General features: G+C 34.7%; 2 protein-coding genes across 2 annotated transcripts; one reads left to right on the top strand and one right to left on the bottom strand.

Annotated features, from left to right (window-relative positions):
* Positions 1-731: 731 nt before the first annotated feature.
* On the top strand, positions 732-3,109 carry LOC25502467 (serpin-ZX). Its single transcript, XM_013590001.3, has 2 exons — positions 732-1,127; positions 2,321-3,109. Exons 1-2 carry the CDS (start codon positions 732-734, stop codon positions 3,107-3,109), a joined length of 1,185 nt encoding a protein of 394 aa, XP_013445455.1.
* Positions 3,110-8,587: 5,478 nt separating this feature from the next.
* LOC120577492 (nucleolin-like) lies at positions 8,588-9,538 on the bottom strand. Its single transcript, XM_039829047.1, has one exon. The coding sequence runs from the start codon at positions 9,536-9,538 to the stop codon at positions 8,588-8,590; it is 951 nt and encodes a 316-aa protein (XP_039684981.1).
* Between the last annotated feature and the right edge of the window lie 5,709 nt (positions 9,539-15,247).

The raw sequence follows: 15,247 nt of genomic DNA, 5'->3' as shown, positions 1-15,247 counted from the left end.
AATTGTGCGTTTTTTTTTTTTTATTAAGGGCCTATTTTTACTATGAGAGCCAAGCCTCCAGTTTCATAATGACGGCCCTGAATTTAGTATCATAATTGTACAACTCAAATAGGAAAAGACCGCATATACATTTAATATTATAAAGTACAACTGAAAAATCGTTAAAAATTGAACAAATGGAAAATTTGATGGCCAAAATCGTTCAATAAAAACTAGGATTCAAAATCACACATTTGAGAATTAGGGGTTTAAAAGTGTAACCAAACCAAATATTATTTTTCCTTAAATTTGGAATAGAATACATCGGTGATTTTGATTTTGATTTTGATTTCAATTTTGGCATTAACTTTGTTATCCATTGATTGTCGGTGACTTTAACATCCATTATTTCCTTGTACTACCAAGAAACGTTTCAAGATTTTGCATGATTTTTTTTTTTTTTTTTAGTAAATGATTTTGCATGACTTGATTAGCAAGTAACGTTTTTCCCCTAAAAAAATTAAAAATAAACAAGAAACATTTTTTCCTAAACGAGCAAGAAATCTTTTTATTTACTTTTTTTTCTTTGTCAAATCTTTTTACTTAGATTTAAAATATAAATATTTGCATGACTTGATTTGCAAGAAACGCTATTATAAAAGAAGGATTGCAAACCCTTTCTTCTTTTAGGTTTTCACTAGTCTTTTGCAAACACTTGTTTTTTGTTGTTGGCAATTTCAATCGCAAGAACAATGAATTCTCAGAGTGAATCAATCGCCAACCTAACCAAGGTTTCTTTGACCATTGCCAAACATTTGTTCTCCAAACAAGAATACAAAGAAACCAATGTTGTGTTTTCGCCATTATCACTCCACATTGTGTTGAGCATCATCGCTGCTGGCTCTGAAGGTCCGACACAACAACAACTTCTCTCATTCCTCCAATCCAAGTCCACTGAAAATCTAAACTACTTTGCCTCTCAGCTTGTTTCCTCTGTGCTCTCTAGTGCTGCTCCCGCTGGCGGACCTCACTTGGCTTTCGTCAATGGTATGTGGGTTGAACAATCACTTTCTCTTCAACCTTCCTTCCGAAAAATTGTAGCTACTGATTTCAAAGCCAATATTGCTTCAGTTGATTTCGTTAACGAGGTAAAATAATCGGAAAATCCCTCTTTTTATTAATCTTCAATCCATATCATCCTTTTATTATTTTATTTGGTATTTTATTTTGGTTGCAAACACTTAAATATTTGATAAAGACTTAAGAGTGTGTTTGGATGAGGGAATGTAATTTTACGAGGGAATTCAAATACTTTGAGGTTAATTCCATTGTTTGGATGGGGGAATGCAATGTAATGTTTTGAGCTATGAAGCACGGACACTCCTCAAATTAGGCGTATCCCTGTGTTGGACACGTGTCGTGTCCGACACTGACACGACACCAACACTTGTAATTACATCGAATTATATGATTTTTTCAAATTATTAGCTGTGTCCGTGTCGTGTCCGGTGTCCGTATCTGTATCCGTCCTTCATAGGTTTTGAGAGAATGTAGTGTTATGAGGGAATTCAAATACTTTAAGGTAAATTACCTAGAATTCAAATACTTCAGTTGATTTCGTTAACGAGGTAAAATAATCGGCAATTCCTCTTTTTAGTATTCTTGAATCCATATCATGCTTTTATTATTTTATTATGGTTGCAAGCACTTCAATTTTTGTTAATAGACTTAGGGTACCAAGTGGCCTAAATGTTGATTTTTATTCTTGTTTCATTCTATTAAATTAAGTTGTTACAATATGAATGTTTTTCCAGTTTAATCATACAAATTTGCTACACAGTATGACAAACATCAATGTATTCTGCTGCATACTAAAAGATGGCTTTATGGGACCATGAACCCCCAAGATGAATTGAATTTGAATAGAAAATTCATGTTTTTTAGCACTAAAGAGAAAACAAATTATCTGATCCTTTAGCATTTTAGAACAGTCACAAATATCAACCTATGTAAATAATCAATATTTTGCTAATTTGGTTAATGGTTTGTTTTGCAACTCAATCTCCGTTGTAAGGTAGTATAAAGATATAATATATTTGCGATGTATCCGACTAATTTAGCAACAGGACATGTGACGATAATATCATCAAAAGGTTCAATTATTCTATTAAAATTCTGACTAGAAAACCCACTTTGATTGGCCTGGTGGTGTCGGCTTGGGACCTTTGAGTGTGCTCCTCTAAAGGGCACAACTTTGATCCTCCCTGATGCTAAATTATGACTAGAACAATTGAATTGATAATTTTGCACCATTAATATTATGTTTGATATTGTTTTAAAGGCTCTCGAAGCGACAGAAGAAGCAAATTTATGGGCTGAAAAAGAGACAAATGGTCATATCAAAAATCTACTTCCACCTGAGTCATTTAATAGTTTAACCAACCTTATATTTGCAAATGCACTATACTTTAAAGGAGTGTGGGAAGAGGAATTTGATACATCTGATACAAGAGACTACGATTTTCACATTCTTAATGGTAGCCCGGTCAAGGTTCCTTTCATGACCAGCTATGTGATGCAGTATATCAGTGTTCTTGATGGTTTTAAAGTCCTTCGTCTTCCTTATACGCAAGGTGAAGACAAACATCGATTCTCAATTTACTTTTTTCTTCCTGATGCAAAAGATGGATTGTTAGCTTTGATTAAGAAGGTTGCTTCCGAATCTAAGTTTTTGGAACAAAAGCTTCCTCGTGAATTAGTGGAAGTTGGTGACTTCAGGATTCCGAAATTCAAGATTTCTTTTGGGCTTGAATGTTCTGATATGCTGAAAGAGCTAGGCGTGGTTTTACCTTTCTCTGAAGGAGCTTTGACAAAAATGGTGGACTCTCGAATTGCTCAAAACCTTTATGTGTCCAACATATTTCACAAGTCTTTTATTGAAGTAAACGAAGAAGGTACCGAAGCCTATGGGGAAAGCTATATGGGGTTGAGTTTGTGTGATTCTCCTCGTGACCATACTCCGCCACCGATAAACTTCGTAGCTGATCACCCTTTCTTGTTTTTGATCAGAGAAGATTTGTCCGGAACCATACTCTTTATTGGGCAAGTGCTCAATCCTCTTGACAAGTGATCTTAACTTCCCATTATAGAATCAATTTGGTCACCCATAGATAAAGAGGAAAATATATTTTCATATGATCTAAGTGTAGGTCGAATGGATTAATATTTTCTTAATGGTTGTTATTTAGGTACCGATAAAAATTATTTTGAAGTTGTTATTTTTATTATAAATTAGATCGGAGATATCATGTGATAGGATTTGCTGAATGGTTTATCAAAATATCTCTTCATATTTAGTAATTGCACATTGAATTGTGTTGCACGTTATTTGTTTCAAATTGTTTCTCTTCAATTTATTTGCTGTAATTGTTTCCCACTTATGCTTTGAAACCCCCGTTCAAAATTACTACATTCTAATAGGGGTAGCAAAATGAATGAATGAATTGGATATATATGCATTTAGATTTTAATGGATAGATCAAAACAATACAATAATCTATTAAAATCAACTAAAAATTATTCTAAAAAAATTCATCCAATCCAATCCGCATTAAGTATAATATTCATCTGATAAATCCATTATTATATTATTAATGGATGGATGTCCAACCCATCTATAAATCAAATGTACTACCTTCGATTCTTTTTATAAGAAACAATTAATTTTTTAAGATACGTAAATTATTCAATATATCTAAAAAGTCAATTGTTTTTTGTAAAATTTTCTCACGCACCCAATTTTTTTTTTCTTCTCAAAATACCCTCAGCTCCGATTATATAATCTGAAACATATCGATAGGAGTTTTCGAATTATATAATTCGAAAAATATATTTTGGCCATATTTCTAACATTGTTTTGACAACATAATTGATAATGACAAAAATCAAATTTTCGAATTATATAATCTGAAAAATATATTTCAGCCATATTTCTAACACTGTTTTGACAACATAATTAAAAATGACAAAAAAAACCATAAAATAAATGTAAATAGACAAAAAGATGATACCTTCTCATTTTATTATTTTATAAATACTTTCATTCATAGTACATTTATAATAAAATTGAAGCTTGAAGCTTATTATACAAAATTTTCAAACACCTAATGCTAATTTATTAAACTTAAAACTAAACCCAAAACTAAACCTGCAACCAAGAAGATTGAGGGGGGATGAGAAGAAGATGGAGGGGGAAGGAAGATTGGGGTAAGGTTTGCTCCCTCTCTAGGACAAAGGAGACTTTGATGGTCAACCCGACACCCAGACAAATAAACATTAACTCCAGAGGGATGGTGCTTCTTTGCAACGTGGCACCATCCTCAATCACCGTTCATACAATTCCTACAATTTGAGTGTAGCTTTTTTGTATGAAAGATCAACAATGGAAGCACATTATAAAAAGAAAGGAGAGAGAGAGAGAGAGAGAGAGAGAGAGAGAGAGAGAGAGAGAGAGTTTAATATGATGGAATGAGAAATTGTGAAGGATTGATGGGTAGTAGGGAGAAGTTTGTGAAATTGGAGTGGATTGAGTGTAATGATTCATTAATAAGGGTAAAAGAATGTGTTCAACTGTACTCACCAACTATTAAAACTAGTAAAACCTAAAGAAAAACGTGTTCCATGAGTAACTCTTGAAGTAGATAAAATAGTCACAAGGAAGGGGGGGTTTGAATTGTGACCCTTTAAAAATTATCCTGAAACTTAAAAGTGATTCTCAAGTAGTTTACTTGGAATAGTTAAGTTAACTTTCTGACTTCAGAACGTTCTGAAGTTCATACACAGAAACAGTTTAATAAAGTCAATGTGCAAGTGTGTGTTGTGTATGCTATAATTAAAGAGTATAGAGAAGAAGGAAAGAACACACAGAGAATTATAGTGGTTCACCCAACGTGGGCTAGTCCACTCCTCACAATCTTGTGAGAGTTTCCACTATGGTGCTTGAGATAACCTCTCAAGTCCTGCACCTTACAATCTTTGTTCACCTGAACAATTACAACTCTGTATTCTCTAAGCCTCGGCAGGCTTGCACCTTGTTGCTAAGTTAACCACTTAGACTTTTACAACCTTTGCTCAAACTAACACTTTAGTACCCCTAAAGCTAGATGAGACTTTGTTATAATTTGTATGGAGGTTGAATGTTTGTTGAATCAAACAGAAGAGAAGAGAAGGAAGAAGATATCTTTCAGATAACAGGGAGTATTGATTTGCACTAAGTAAACGAAAGCCTTAGAGATTGATCAATTTCAGTTTTGCAAGAGCTTCAAACAATCTTTGTTGTTTTCTTGTATGTTTTGCAATGGTGCAAGTTTTGCTAATGCCTTGATCTCTATTTATAGAGTCTTTGAGCCAATATAGCCGTTGTAGGATGTCCAATGGTGTTATGCCATGTGTCTTGGGTCCCACAAGCTTTAACTTGAAATTCTGGGCAAACATTCTGATCTCTGATGAACATCAGAATGTTGTTGTGTTCATGATGATCTTCATCTGGGTTCATCATGTTCTTCATCTGGGTTCATCATGTATGAATGAACACATGAAGTTCTGGGCTATGCATATGCTTTTCATATGAATTTCTGGACAATAATCAATGTATGGACTTTTCTTCATACATCAGAATGTTCCTTTCCCAGATTTTGTCTTGGAACCGGTGCAGGAGGATTTAGTGGGATTCTGCATCTTCATGCCCATGCTTTGAGAGATTGTGTTGTCCTTGTTCAGTACCAACTCTCAGACGTGTCTATCTCTTGTTGAAGATGACAGATTTGCTTTGCTTTTGCTTTTTGCTTTTCACCTACTATACTGTTCATAAAGTAAGCATGAGCTGAGCTTGAACATTCTGATCATCAGAATGTTCCATCTGTTTCACTTAGGATGATTTGTAAGACTATCATTTGATGTAATCAAATCCTAATAGTGAAACAATAATGAAGAGCAGTGATAATAACATCTAGGATGATATTCCTTTGTGAAATATTCCTAGTACATCAATGTTCATAGTCTTAAATGAACATTGAATGCCTTCTTTGACATAATCCTTGTATATGCCTTTATTGCTTGATTGATCCATGCAAATGTACTCTTCTGGACATATACCCATGTCACATGTGCCTTGCATGACCTTTGATCAAAGTTCTTGAGACTCTTGGCTTGTTTAAGAACAACCTTATGATCTCTGCTTGAACATTCTGATCTTCAAGCAACATTCTGATCTAACTTTCTGACCTCAGTGTTAGATCATGAATTCAAATGTCCTTTGATTTCTTGATTCTTGGTATGATCTAAACCTTGTTCCTGTCTTTGTAAAAACACTCAAGAGCACAAGTTAAATACCAAGGAATTAATCAAAGTCCATTAATTCTTTAATCATATTGGTTTATTATCTTTAAAATTAATTAGGGATTTTGCCTCAACAATCTCCCCCTTTTTGAAGATGATAAACTTATGATTTAGGATTAAGGATTTTGATTATATATATGAAGAATAACAGAGCTTAAAAATTTATTTTAATGCTCCCCCTCGTTTTTATAATCCATTATGCAGAGTTTTTAAGAACTTTAAAAAGCTCCCCCTCAATTTCATAATATATTGCATAATATAAAAAAATGCAAGATTGAACCAAAATCAATATTCATTCATTGATATAAGACATGAAGTACATTACATGATACATTTGGTTCAAAAACAAAAAAGAAATTCAAAGTGCATGTGATCAAGCAAAAGCAAAAGATGGAGTTTGTAAACCCCAATAACAATTGATCACCTAGACCTACTTAGGGCCTATAACTAAAGAAAAACTTAAAGACTTTGAATCATAAAGCTTCTCCCCCTTTTGTCATCTGCAAAAAAGGATAGGGAGGAATTTCGAAAAGATTCATGGAGTGGAGTCTCCAGAATCAGAAGATGGTTCTGCTTCAAAGATGGAGGGGTCATCAAAAACTGGAGGTGAAATGGCCAATCCAGGAGCATGAACTTTGACAGTCCAGTCAGCCAGCATACAAGCAATTTTGTGAGTCTTGGTGGAGACCCTAAGTGCCCTTGAGGCTATCTTCTCTGCTCTTGAAGGCTTAGCAGGTTCAGCAGGACCAGAGGCTTCAACTTTCTCTTTGTTTGCAGACACAAAGGTATTGAGAGAGTCAAATGAAGCAGCCATGTTTGGAAGCTTGTTTGTTGTGGTGGTTTTCATTTGTGGTGGTGGAGGAGTGGACGAAGGAATGAAGTGTGGAGTAAGGAGGTCAGAGACCAAGAAGTTGTTAGCACCTGCAACAGATCCCATGGTGGAGGATGATGGGTTAACATTCTGACCATTTTGGGCCATGCGCTGTACCTCCTCAGAGGGCAGAGATCCTGATGCCAAAGGCATTGGATCAACTGACAGCTGGCCATCTGGAAGAGGTTCATTTGATGCATTCTGATCATCAAATTCTTGAACATTCTGATTAGACATGACAGGAATATCTTCAACATTCTGAGCAGCAGGAACTGTAACATTCTGAGCAGAACCTTCAACATTCTGAGCTGTAGTTGTTTCCTGAGCTGTTTCTTGTCCATCTTGAAATACTTCATTGTTGAAGTCAGTGTTGATATCTTCAATATTGAGATCAAATCCAGTTGAGAATTCCATATGTTCATCTTGAACATCTTCAATATTCATGTTTGAAGCCAAGAGCTCAGTCACTTCCTGAGTATCTTCATCAAAATTCTGAGTATTCTTCTCAGTATTTTCTTCAACTCTTTGATCTTGATCAACCGAATTGGGAACAGCATCTTGAGGGATTTCTTTACTTTCCTCAGCTTGATTAACTTTCTCAGCTTCTTCTTGAGGAGATGCATCATCAATCTTTTGAGCATCCTCTTTAGTCATAGATTCTCCAATCAAGGCTTTAAACTGTGAGCTTCCTTGTTTAACAATCTCCTTTGCAAGCTTGGAGACTTCAGAAAACAGATTTTCTGCTGGTGGAGAGGGAGTTTTGGTATTTGTAATCTCTTCAACCCTTCTTTTCTTCACAGCTTTCTGAACATTCTGATCAGAAATTCTCTTACCAGATCCAGAGGGTCCAGAAGTTTTGGAGACTGGCATGTTAGATGAAGTAATGTGGAGTTGACCTAAGGTCTTGGAAGAAAAGGTCATAAAATCCAGCTTACGTTTTTCTCCTTCAAGAGGCACTTTTGCCTTTTGGAAAATGGAAGTGAGATGCATTCCATAGGGTAGTCCAGCAGATGTTTGTTTTATGGCTAGGCATGAATCAATCATGTGTTGAATGATGATAAAGCAAAGATTTAACTTAATCTTTTTCATGAGATGGTAGATGAAGCAAAGGTCTATATCAGAGACAAGTTCAAAAGATCCACATCTAGGTAAAAGACAATGCCTAATCATGTTGTGAAGGATTTTAGGAGTATCTTCCAAGTTTGTGGAGTTAAAGGTGTGATTTTCTTTGGTGTATTTGACTATGAGTTTGTTACGGTTAACTCTAGACTCATCAAACCAAAAACTAGAGTATAGTTGATTACCTTAATTAGGAATCTTAAATGCTTCAGAGACAAATTCCTAAGTCATCTTGATCTTTACACCTTTGACTGATGAGATGAGAAACTTCTCATTTCCATTCTTCTTTTCCTGAACTGATAGGTTGGTGTAGAACTCTCTGACCAAGTCTTCATAGGTGTGTTCTTGAAGAGTTATGAAGTTGGTCCATCCTTGAGGTTCAGTGAACTCCTTCATATTCCATGCTTTGGTTTCCAGACTTTCAAGGTTGAAATACTTGGTTCTGCTCATAGGTCTGAAAGCAATTTTCTCAGCCCTAGATGTTTTTAAGACAACAATGTCCTTACCTTTTCCATGCTTCTTTGATGAACCTTTTTCCACTTCAGGTTCATCTACCTCCTCAGACATAGAGAAAACTTCACTTTCAATCTTCTTTCTCCTTTGATAAATCTTTTCTGCAGCTTTGGCCATCTCCTTTCCATTACCACTTTTCTTTGAAGAAACTTTCTCTTCTTCATTTGGAGAGCTTTCTTCAGATTCACCATTTTCATCACTCTCTTCCTGAGAAGATGAGCTTTCTTTGGAAGGAGAGGGAGTGGCAACCTTCTTTCCTTTCTTTGAAGATGTTCTCACTAATTTTATCAATTCAGAGAGAGTTTGCTCAGAATCTTCTTCTTCATCTTCCTCTGTTACTTCCTCAGAATCTTCATCAATACTTGAATCTTTCTTCTCTTCGTCAGAGACTAGATTCACATGGGATACCTTTGGTTTCTTCAAAGGTTTCTTCATCCTTGATGATCGTCTGGTAGGATTGGTTCTAGGTCTAATGAATTTAGAAGATCCAGGTTTTGAGGATTTTTGAGTTTTGGTTGCAGGGATGATTTCGTCCTTAAGAGTGGTGCGTAAGGGAGTTTCATTCAAGGATTGATTAGAGGATTGATCAGCAGCGGTGTTGGATGGTGGTGGTTGAGAATGTTCTTCAGAAACTTTTGATGTGGTTTTGGTTCTAGCCATTTTTCAGAAAATGAAGAATAGAGCAGTTTGAATTTTTTGCGAAGAGAGATATGAGAGGTTAGGAAACAAGATGGAAGTGAAATAATCAGAGTTGGTAACTGATTATATAGACAAAACGTGCAAGAGAGGAAAAAGGTAGTAGTGATATGATGATAGTTAGCATTGGGAAAGATGAAAAACTGCCAAAAAGCCACACCTAGGAGAGAGAAAGGAAAAAGTAGCCGTTTGGGAAGATGAATGGATTTTGGATGATTTGATGGTTAAGCCATTACATGGTGGTTAAACATTAAACATGACTTCTTATAACCAAGCATTAAATGCTTAAGATTATGGAGGGATTTTTGGAAAAAAACAAAACGAGATTTCACGCATGAGATTGTTTGACCCAGAATTTAAGTTTTGAACAAAAAAGAGTTTCATGAACATCATGAATGCATAAACTCAGATGAACAAACTTGTGAATGTTCTGATCGTATGAATATTACAATGAACATTCTGATCACTTGAACATTCTGACCTGATGAACATTCTGAACTCAGGAACATTCTGATGAGTGTGAGATTGAGATGGATCTATCTGATTTGTATCAGATGACATCAAGGGGTTTAGTTTAAGGCCCTTAGTGATCAGTAATCAATCTTTATTGGGATTTCTCATGATTAACAATTTTTCTTTAAGAAAATTGAATCTATCCTCAACAAGGGGTTTTGTGAAAATGTCAGCTAATTGATTTTCAGTATCAACAAAGCTTAATGCAATATTCTTTTTCTGAACATGGTCTCTAATGAAATGATGTTTTATTTCAATATGCTTAGACCTAGAATGCTGAATAGGATTCTTAGAAAGATTAATTGCACTTGTATTGTCACAATAAATAGGAACACTTGTGTACCTTAGTGTCATACCCTAAATTTGGACCATTTAAAATCTTTTTTGTCCATATTTAAAAATAGTCCACATTCTCTTCTATTTGTTTTTTTTACCATTTAAAACTCGTGTTTTTCTTCTTTAATCATTTAAAAACTTTTATCTGCATTTTTATAACTTTTTGAGCGCATTTTATAATCTTGTTAGTCATAATAAAGTCATTTTAAAAGGTTTAATCATATTTTAAAAATCGCGTCCTTTTAATTATTTCAGACAAAATTTCGGCAGAGAGGATACTTTGAAGTACCTCATGTCAGATTTCGAAGGGACTTTTTTTTTCTTTTTTTAGGTTAGTTTGTTTATTATTATTTTATTTTTTATTTTTTAGAAAAAAAAAACAAAGAAATGAAAGTCACGTGAGTGACTTTCTTCCTTCCTCTTTTTTTATTTTTTATTCATTTTTGTTTTTATTTTATTTATTTGTTAAAGTCTTTTTCTCCAAGTCTCAGCTGCAGGGGCATTTTGGTCATTGATTTGTACCAGAGCCAACCCTAGTTTGTCACTATAAATACACTGTCAATCATTGGGAAATGGGCCAGAAAAAACACTGTACCCGCGTCAGAGTCAGAAAACGGGTCAGATTGGTCCCCATCACATAGAAAACACTGTTCCCTTTTCTCTCTCTTTCCAAATGCGAATCAAACACCAAAAAATCACAAAAAAGATGAACATCACCAACAACATTCATGAATATTCATGAACATTCATCCTCATAACTTTTTACCAGAAAATCAACATAAACACCACAAATCCATAAAACCAACTCAAATCAACACATAACAGAACAAAGCAAACCGAACCGGAGCAAAAGGGACCCGCCGGAACCGAATCGGAGAGAGAGCAGATCCAAACTTGGAATCTGCGTGAGGTCGCGAAGAAGAAAGGGACGCGCCGAACCGGAGCAAAAGGAGCAGGTTGGAGCAAAAAGAACAGTTCGTGACGGATTCAACTCGAGGTAAAGATGTAGAAACTTTCTCTTTCACGTTTTTGTGCTTTCTTTGTAAAAAAAAAATTTAATTTCAAACTCAGATCTACTCCGTTTGGGACTTGTTTTCAAAAATCTAAGCTCGGATTCACGTAAAGCAGGAAAATGGATGTTTAAAAGTGCAAAAAATTTCTGAATCGGAGCAAATTTTTTTACTCCGGCGGCGGCGCCGCCACCGTAAGGCGGCCGGCCACCGCGCCGGAGTTGGACACCAATCGGAGAAGATGACCGGAATTCTAGAGAGAGGTCAGACTCTCTCTCTCTAGAATTCAAAGGGGAGAGAAGTTTTTTTTGTGTTTTGTGTTGTTTTTTTTGTTGAAGTCCCTTTTTATACTACATTTGTTTTTGTCCAATCATATATACGCACGTACATGCTCTTTGGTGCTCCCTCGCGTTATGAGCCATCAGATCTGGATCGTTCCTTGATCTGATGGCTACTGTGTGTTTTGTTTTTGAATCATGTGTGTGTCTATTTGGGTGAACATTGGTATGCTTTCTGTTCAAACCGTCGGATCTATGATCTGACGGTCACTGTGTTTCCTGTGTTATTTCTCTGCTTTTGAGCTTTTTTTTTTTAAAACCATTGGATCTTAGATCCTACGGCTGTGATGAATCCAGTGACTGAATCTGGACCATTGATTTAATCCAATGGTCCAGAATTAATCCTGCTGAGCCAATGTTTTATTATTTCTTATTTTTAATTGTCTTTATTTTTAAATACTGTTTTTACATTTTTTTTGACATTTTTGTGTTTAGAAAAATTCCAAAAAATATTTTTCTCACTATTTTAATTTTCTCTAATTTTAAAAATCCATTCTATTTGTTTTCTTTTATTTCATTTTTTTTTTTTGTTTATTTCTTATATGATGACCTTAATTATTATTTGTCTTAATTCTTGCTTATTATTTCTTATGTCTCATTCATCATAATATTTCTTGTGATTACTAACTATTTAATTTTTTGTCTTGAATTATAGCATGCACATTTAATTTTTCCATCATTTTATTTTGTCATTGACTTAGTGTGTATAAATAGGGAATTGATGTAATTTTATTTCTTGCATAATTTTATTTCTTGCATTTTTATTTTGGCATAAAGGTCTTAGGATTGTATTTAGGAGTTGATGTAATAATGTAGGTAACACAAGCACCGACACATGCACCGACACTACCACATTTTATTTACCGCTTTCCGTTAATTTTTTACGACGTTACGTTAGTTTTCACCGTTAGTTTAGAAAAAATCATTTTCAAAAAAAAATCAAATATGTCAAATTCAAAAAAATCTTTTTTCTTAGCAACATTTTCTCTTTATTTTCTTAATCAATTTTAATTCAACTTCAATCATTTTCAAAATTTAAAATCAATCAACTTCACTCATTTCTTTTATCTCATGCCTTGAGGCCTCTTTCTCTTCTTAAAACCATCTTCAAAAATCTTAAAATCAACCTAACCCACCAAAGAAATTTTTGAGTGGAACTACGTTGGTTTTGATCCCTTCCCAAAAGGGTACGTAGGCAGAGGACTTGTCCTTCCAAATCAAATAAAAATAACCAAAAACATACTTCTTCTCCCTCCATTCTTTCACTTAGATTTTTAGGTAATAATTTTTCAAGTAAGCAAATGAATTTAGCACAAGATAATCTAGGTAAGCGGTTCCTTCGGAGTACCGAAGTCGTTTAGGGTGCTTAACACCTTCCCTATTCGAAACCAACCCCCGAATCCAAAGTCTCGATAAGGGTTTTTACTCATTTTTTTCCCTTCCCACGAATAAAAATTGAGAGTTCAAAGATTGACGATTCAAATCAATCAATGGTTTGATATCCGAAAATCGGGGAGCACACTTAGAGAGTAGTCTTCCAGCTGATTTCTTACCCATAAAACTTGAGAGCAGCAACTGGCTGCAGATACATACTCAGCTTCAGTTGTGGAGAGTGCAATGGTGTTTTGCTTTCTGCAAGACCATCCAATCAATGCTTGTCCCAAATATTGACAAGATCCACTTGTGCTCTTCCTCTCAACTTTGTCTCCAGCATAATCAGCATCACAATAGGCTACAAGATCAAAACTAAAACCTTTTCTATACCAAAGGCCAAGATCAGTAGTACCTACTAGATATCTAAAGATTCTTTTAACTGCAGTTAAGTGAGATTCTTTTGCACATGTTTGAAATCTAGCACATAAGCCTACTGCAAACACTATATCAGGTCTGCTAGCAGTCAAATATAATAATGAACCTATCATGCCTCTATATTCTTTTTCAGAAATAGATTTTCCATTCTCATCCTTATCTAAACTTGAAGCTGGATGCATAGGGGTACTCATGATTTTTGCCTCATTCATTTTATATTTCTTAAGAATGTCTTTGACATACTTTTCTTGACTTATGAAAATTCCATTTGAATGTTGTTTGATTTGTAAACCAAGGAAAAAACCAAGTTCACCCATCATGCTCATCTCAAATTCACTTTGCATAAGGTTGGAAAATTCTTCACACATTTTTATTTTAGTAGCACCAAAAATGATGTCATCCACATATACTTGAACAATAAGCAAGTCAGTATTATGTGTTTTTCTAAAAAGTGTGGTATCAATTTTTCCTCTTGAAAAACCATTTTCAATTAAAAATGTGCTAAGTCTGTCATACCAAGCTCTAGGAGCTTGTTTAAGACCGTAAAGAGCTTTTGTTAATTTGAAAACATGATTTGGTTTTTCTTTGTCTATGAATCCAGGTGGTTGACTTACATAAACTTCTTCATTCAGAAAGCCATTTAAAAATGCACTTTTCACATCCATTTGAAAAAGTTTAATGCTTTTATGTGCAGCATATGCAAGAAGAATTCTGATGGCTTCTAACCTTGCAACTGGTGCAAAGGTCTCATCATAATCAATACCTTCTTGTTGGTTGTAGCCTTGAGCAACTAACCTTGCTTTGTTTCTGACAACCTTACCTTCTTCATCAAGTTTGTTTTTGAAAACCCATCTTGTTCCAATGATGGTTTTGTCTTGATTATTTGAAACTAGGTTCCAAACTTTGTTTCTTTCAAACTGAGAAAGTTCTTCCTTCATGGCCTCAATCCAAGAGTCATCAATAATAGCTTCATTGATTGACTTGGGTTCCATTTGAGAGATCATTGCCATGTTGTTATCTTGAAAGGACAATCTGGTTCTTATACCATCAGTTGTACTTCCAATGATTTGATCAGCAGGATGATCTCCTACCATTCTCCAGCTTCTAGGTGGACTTTGAAGAGATTGATCCTGAACATTCTGATCATCTTCTTTCTCTACTGTATTCACAGTATTTTGAGTGGGAACATTCTGAAGTGTTGATACTTCAGTGTCTTCATTCTCTTTAGGTTGAGAATGTTCATCATATTCATCAAATATGATATGCATACTAATTTCAACTGTCTAGGTTTTTAGATTGTACACTCTATAACCTTTAGAAGTTGTAGAGTATCCTAAAAAGATAGCTTTATCTGATTTAGGATCAAACTTACCCAATTTTTCTTTATTGTTCAGTATGTAACAATAGCAGCCAAATATGTGAAAGTAGGATATGCTAGGTTTAATATTTTTCCAGAGTTCATATGGGGTTTTGTTAAGAACCTTTCTTATAGAAACTCTATTCAAAATGTAACAAGATGTGTTAATGGCTTCTGCCCAAAAGTAATTTTCAACATTTGATTCATTTAACATTGTTCTTGCCATTTCTTGCAAGGTTCTATTTTTTCTTTCAACAACTCCATTTTGTTGTGGAGTTCTTGCACAAGAAAAATTATGTTTAATACCATT

The sequence above is a fragment of the Medicago truncatula genome, chromosome 8 (genome assembly GCF_003473485.1).
Source record: "Medicago truncatula cultivar Jemalong A17 chromosome 8, MtrunA17r5.0-ANR, whole genome shotgun sequence".
Lineage (NCBI taxonomy): Eukaryota > Viridiplantae > Streptophyta > Magnoliopsida > Fabales > Fabaceae > Medicago > Medicago truncatula.
Note: the sequence above shows the minus strand (reverse complement) of the source record. Positions and strands in the feature narration are given on the sequence as shown.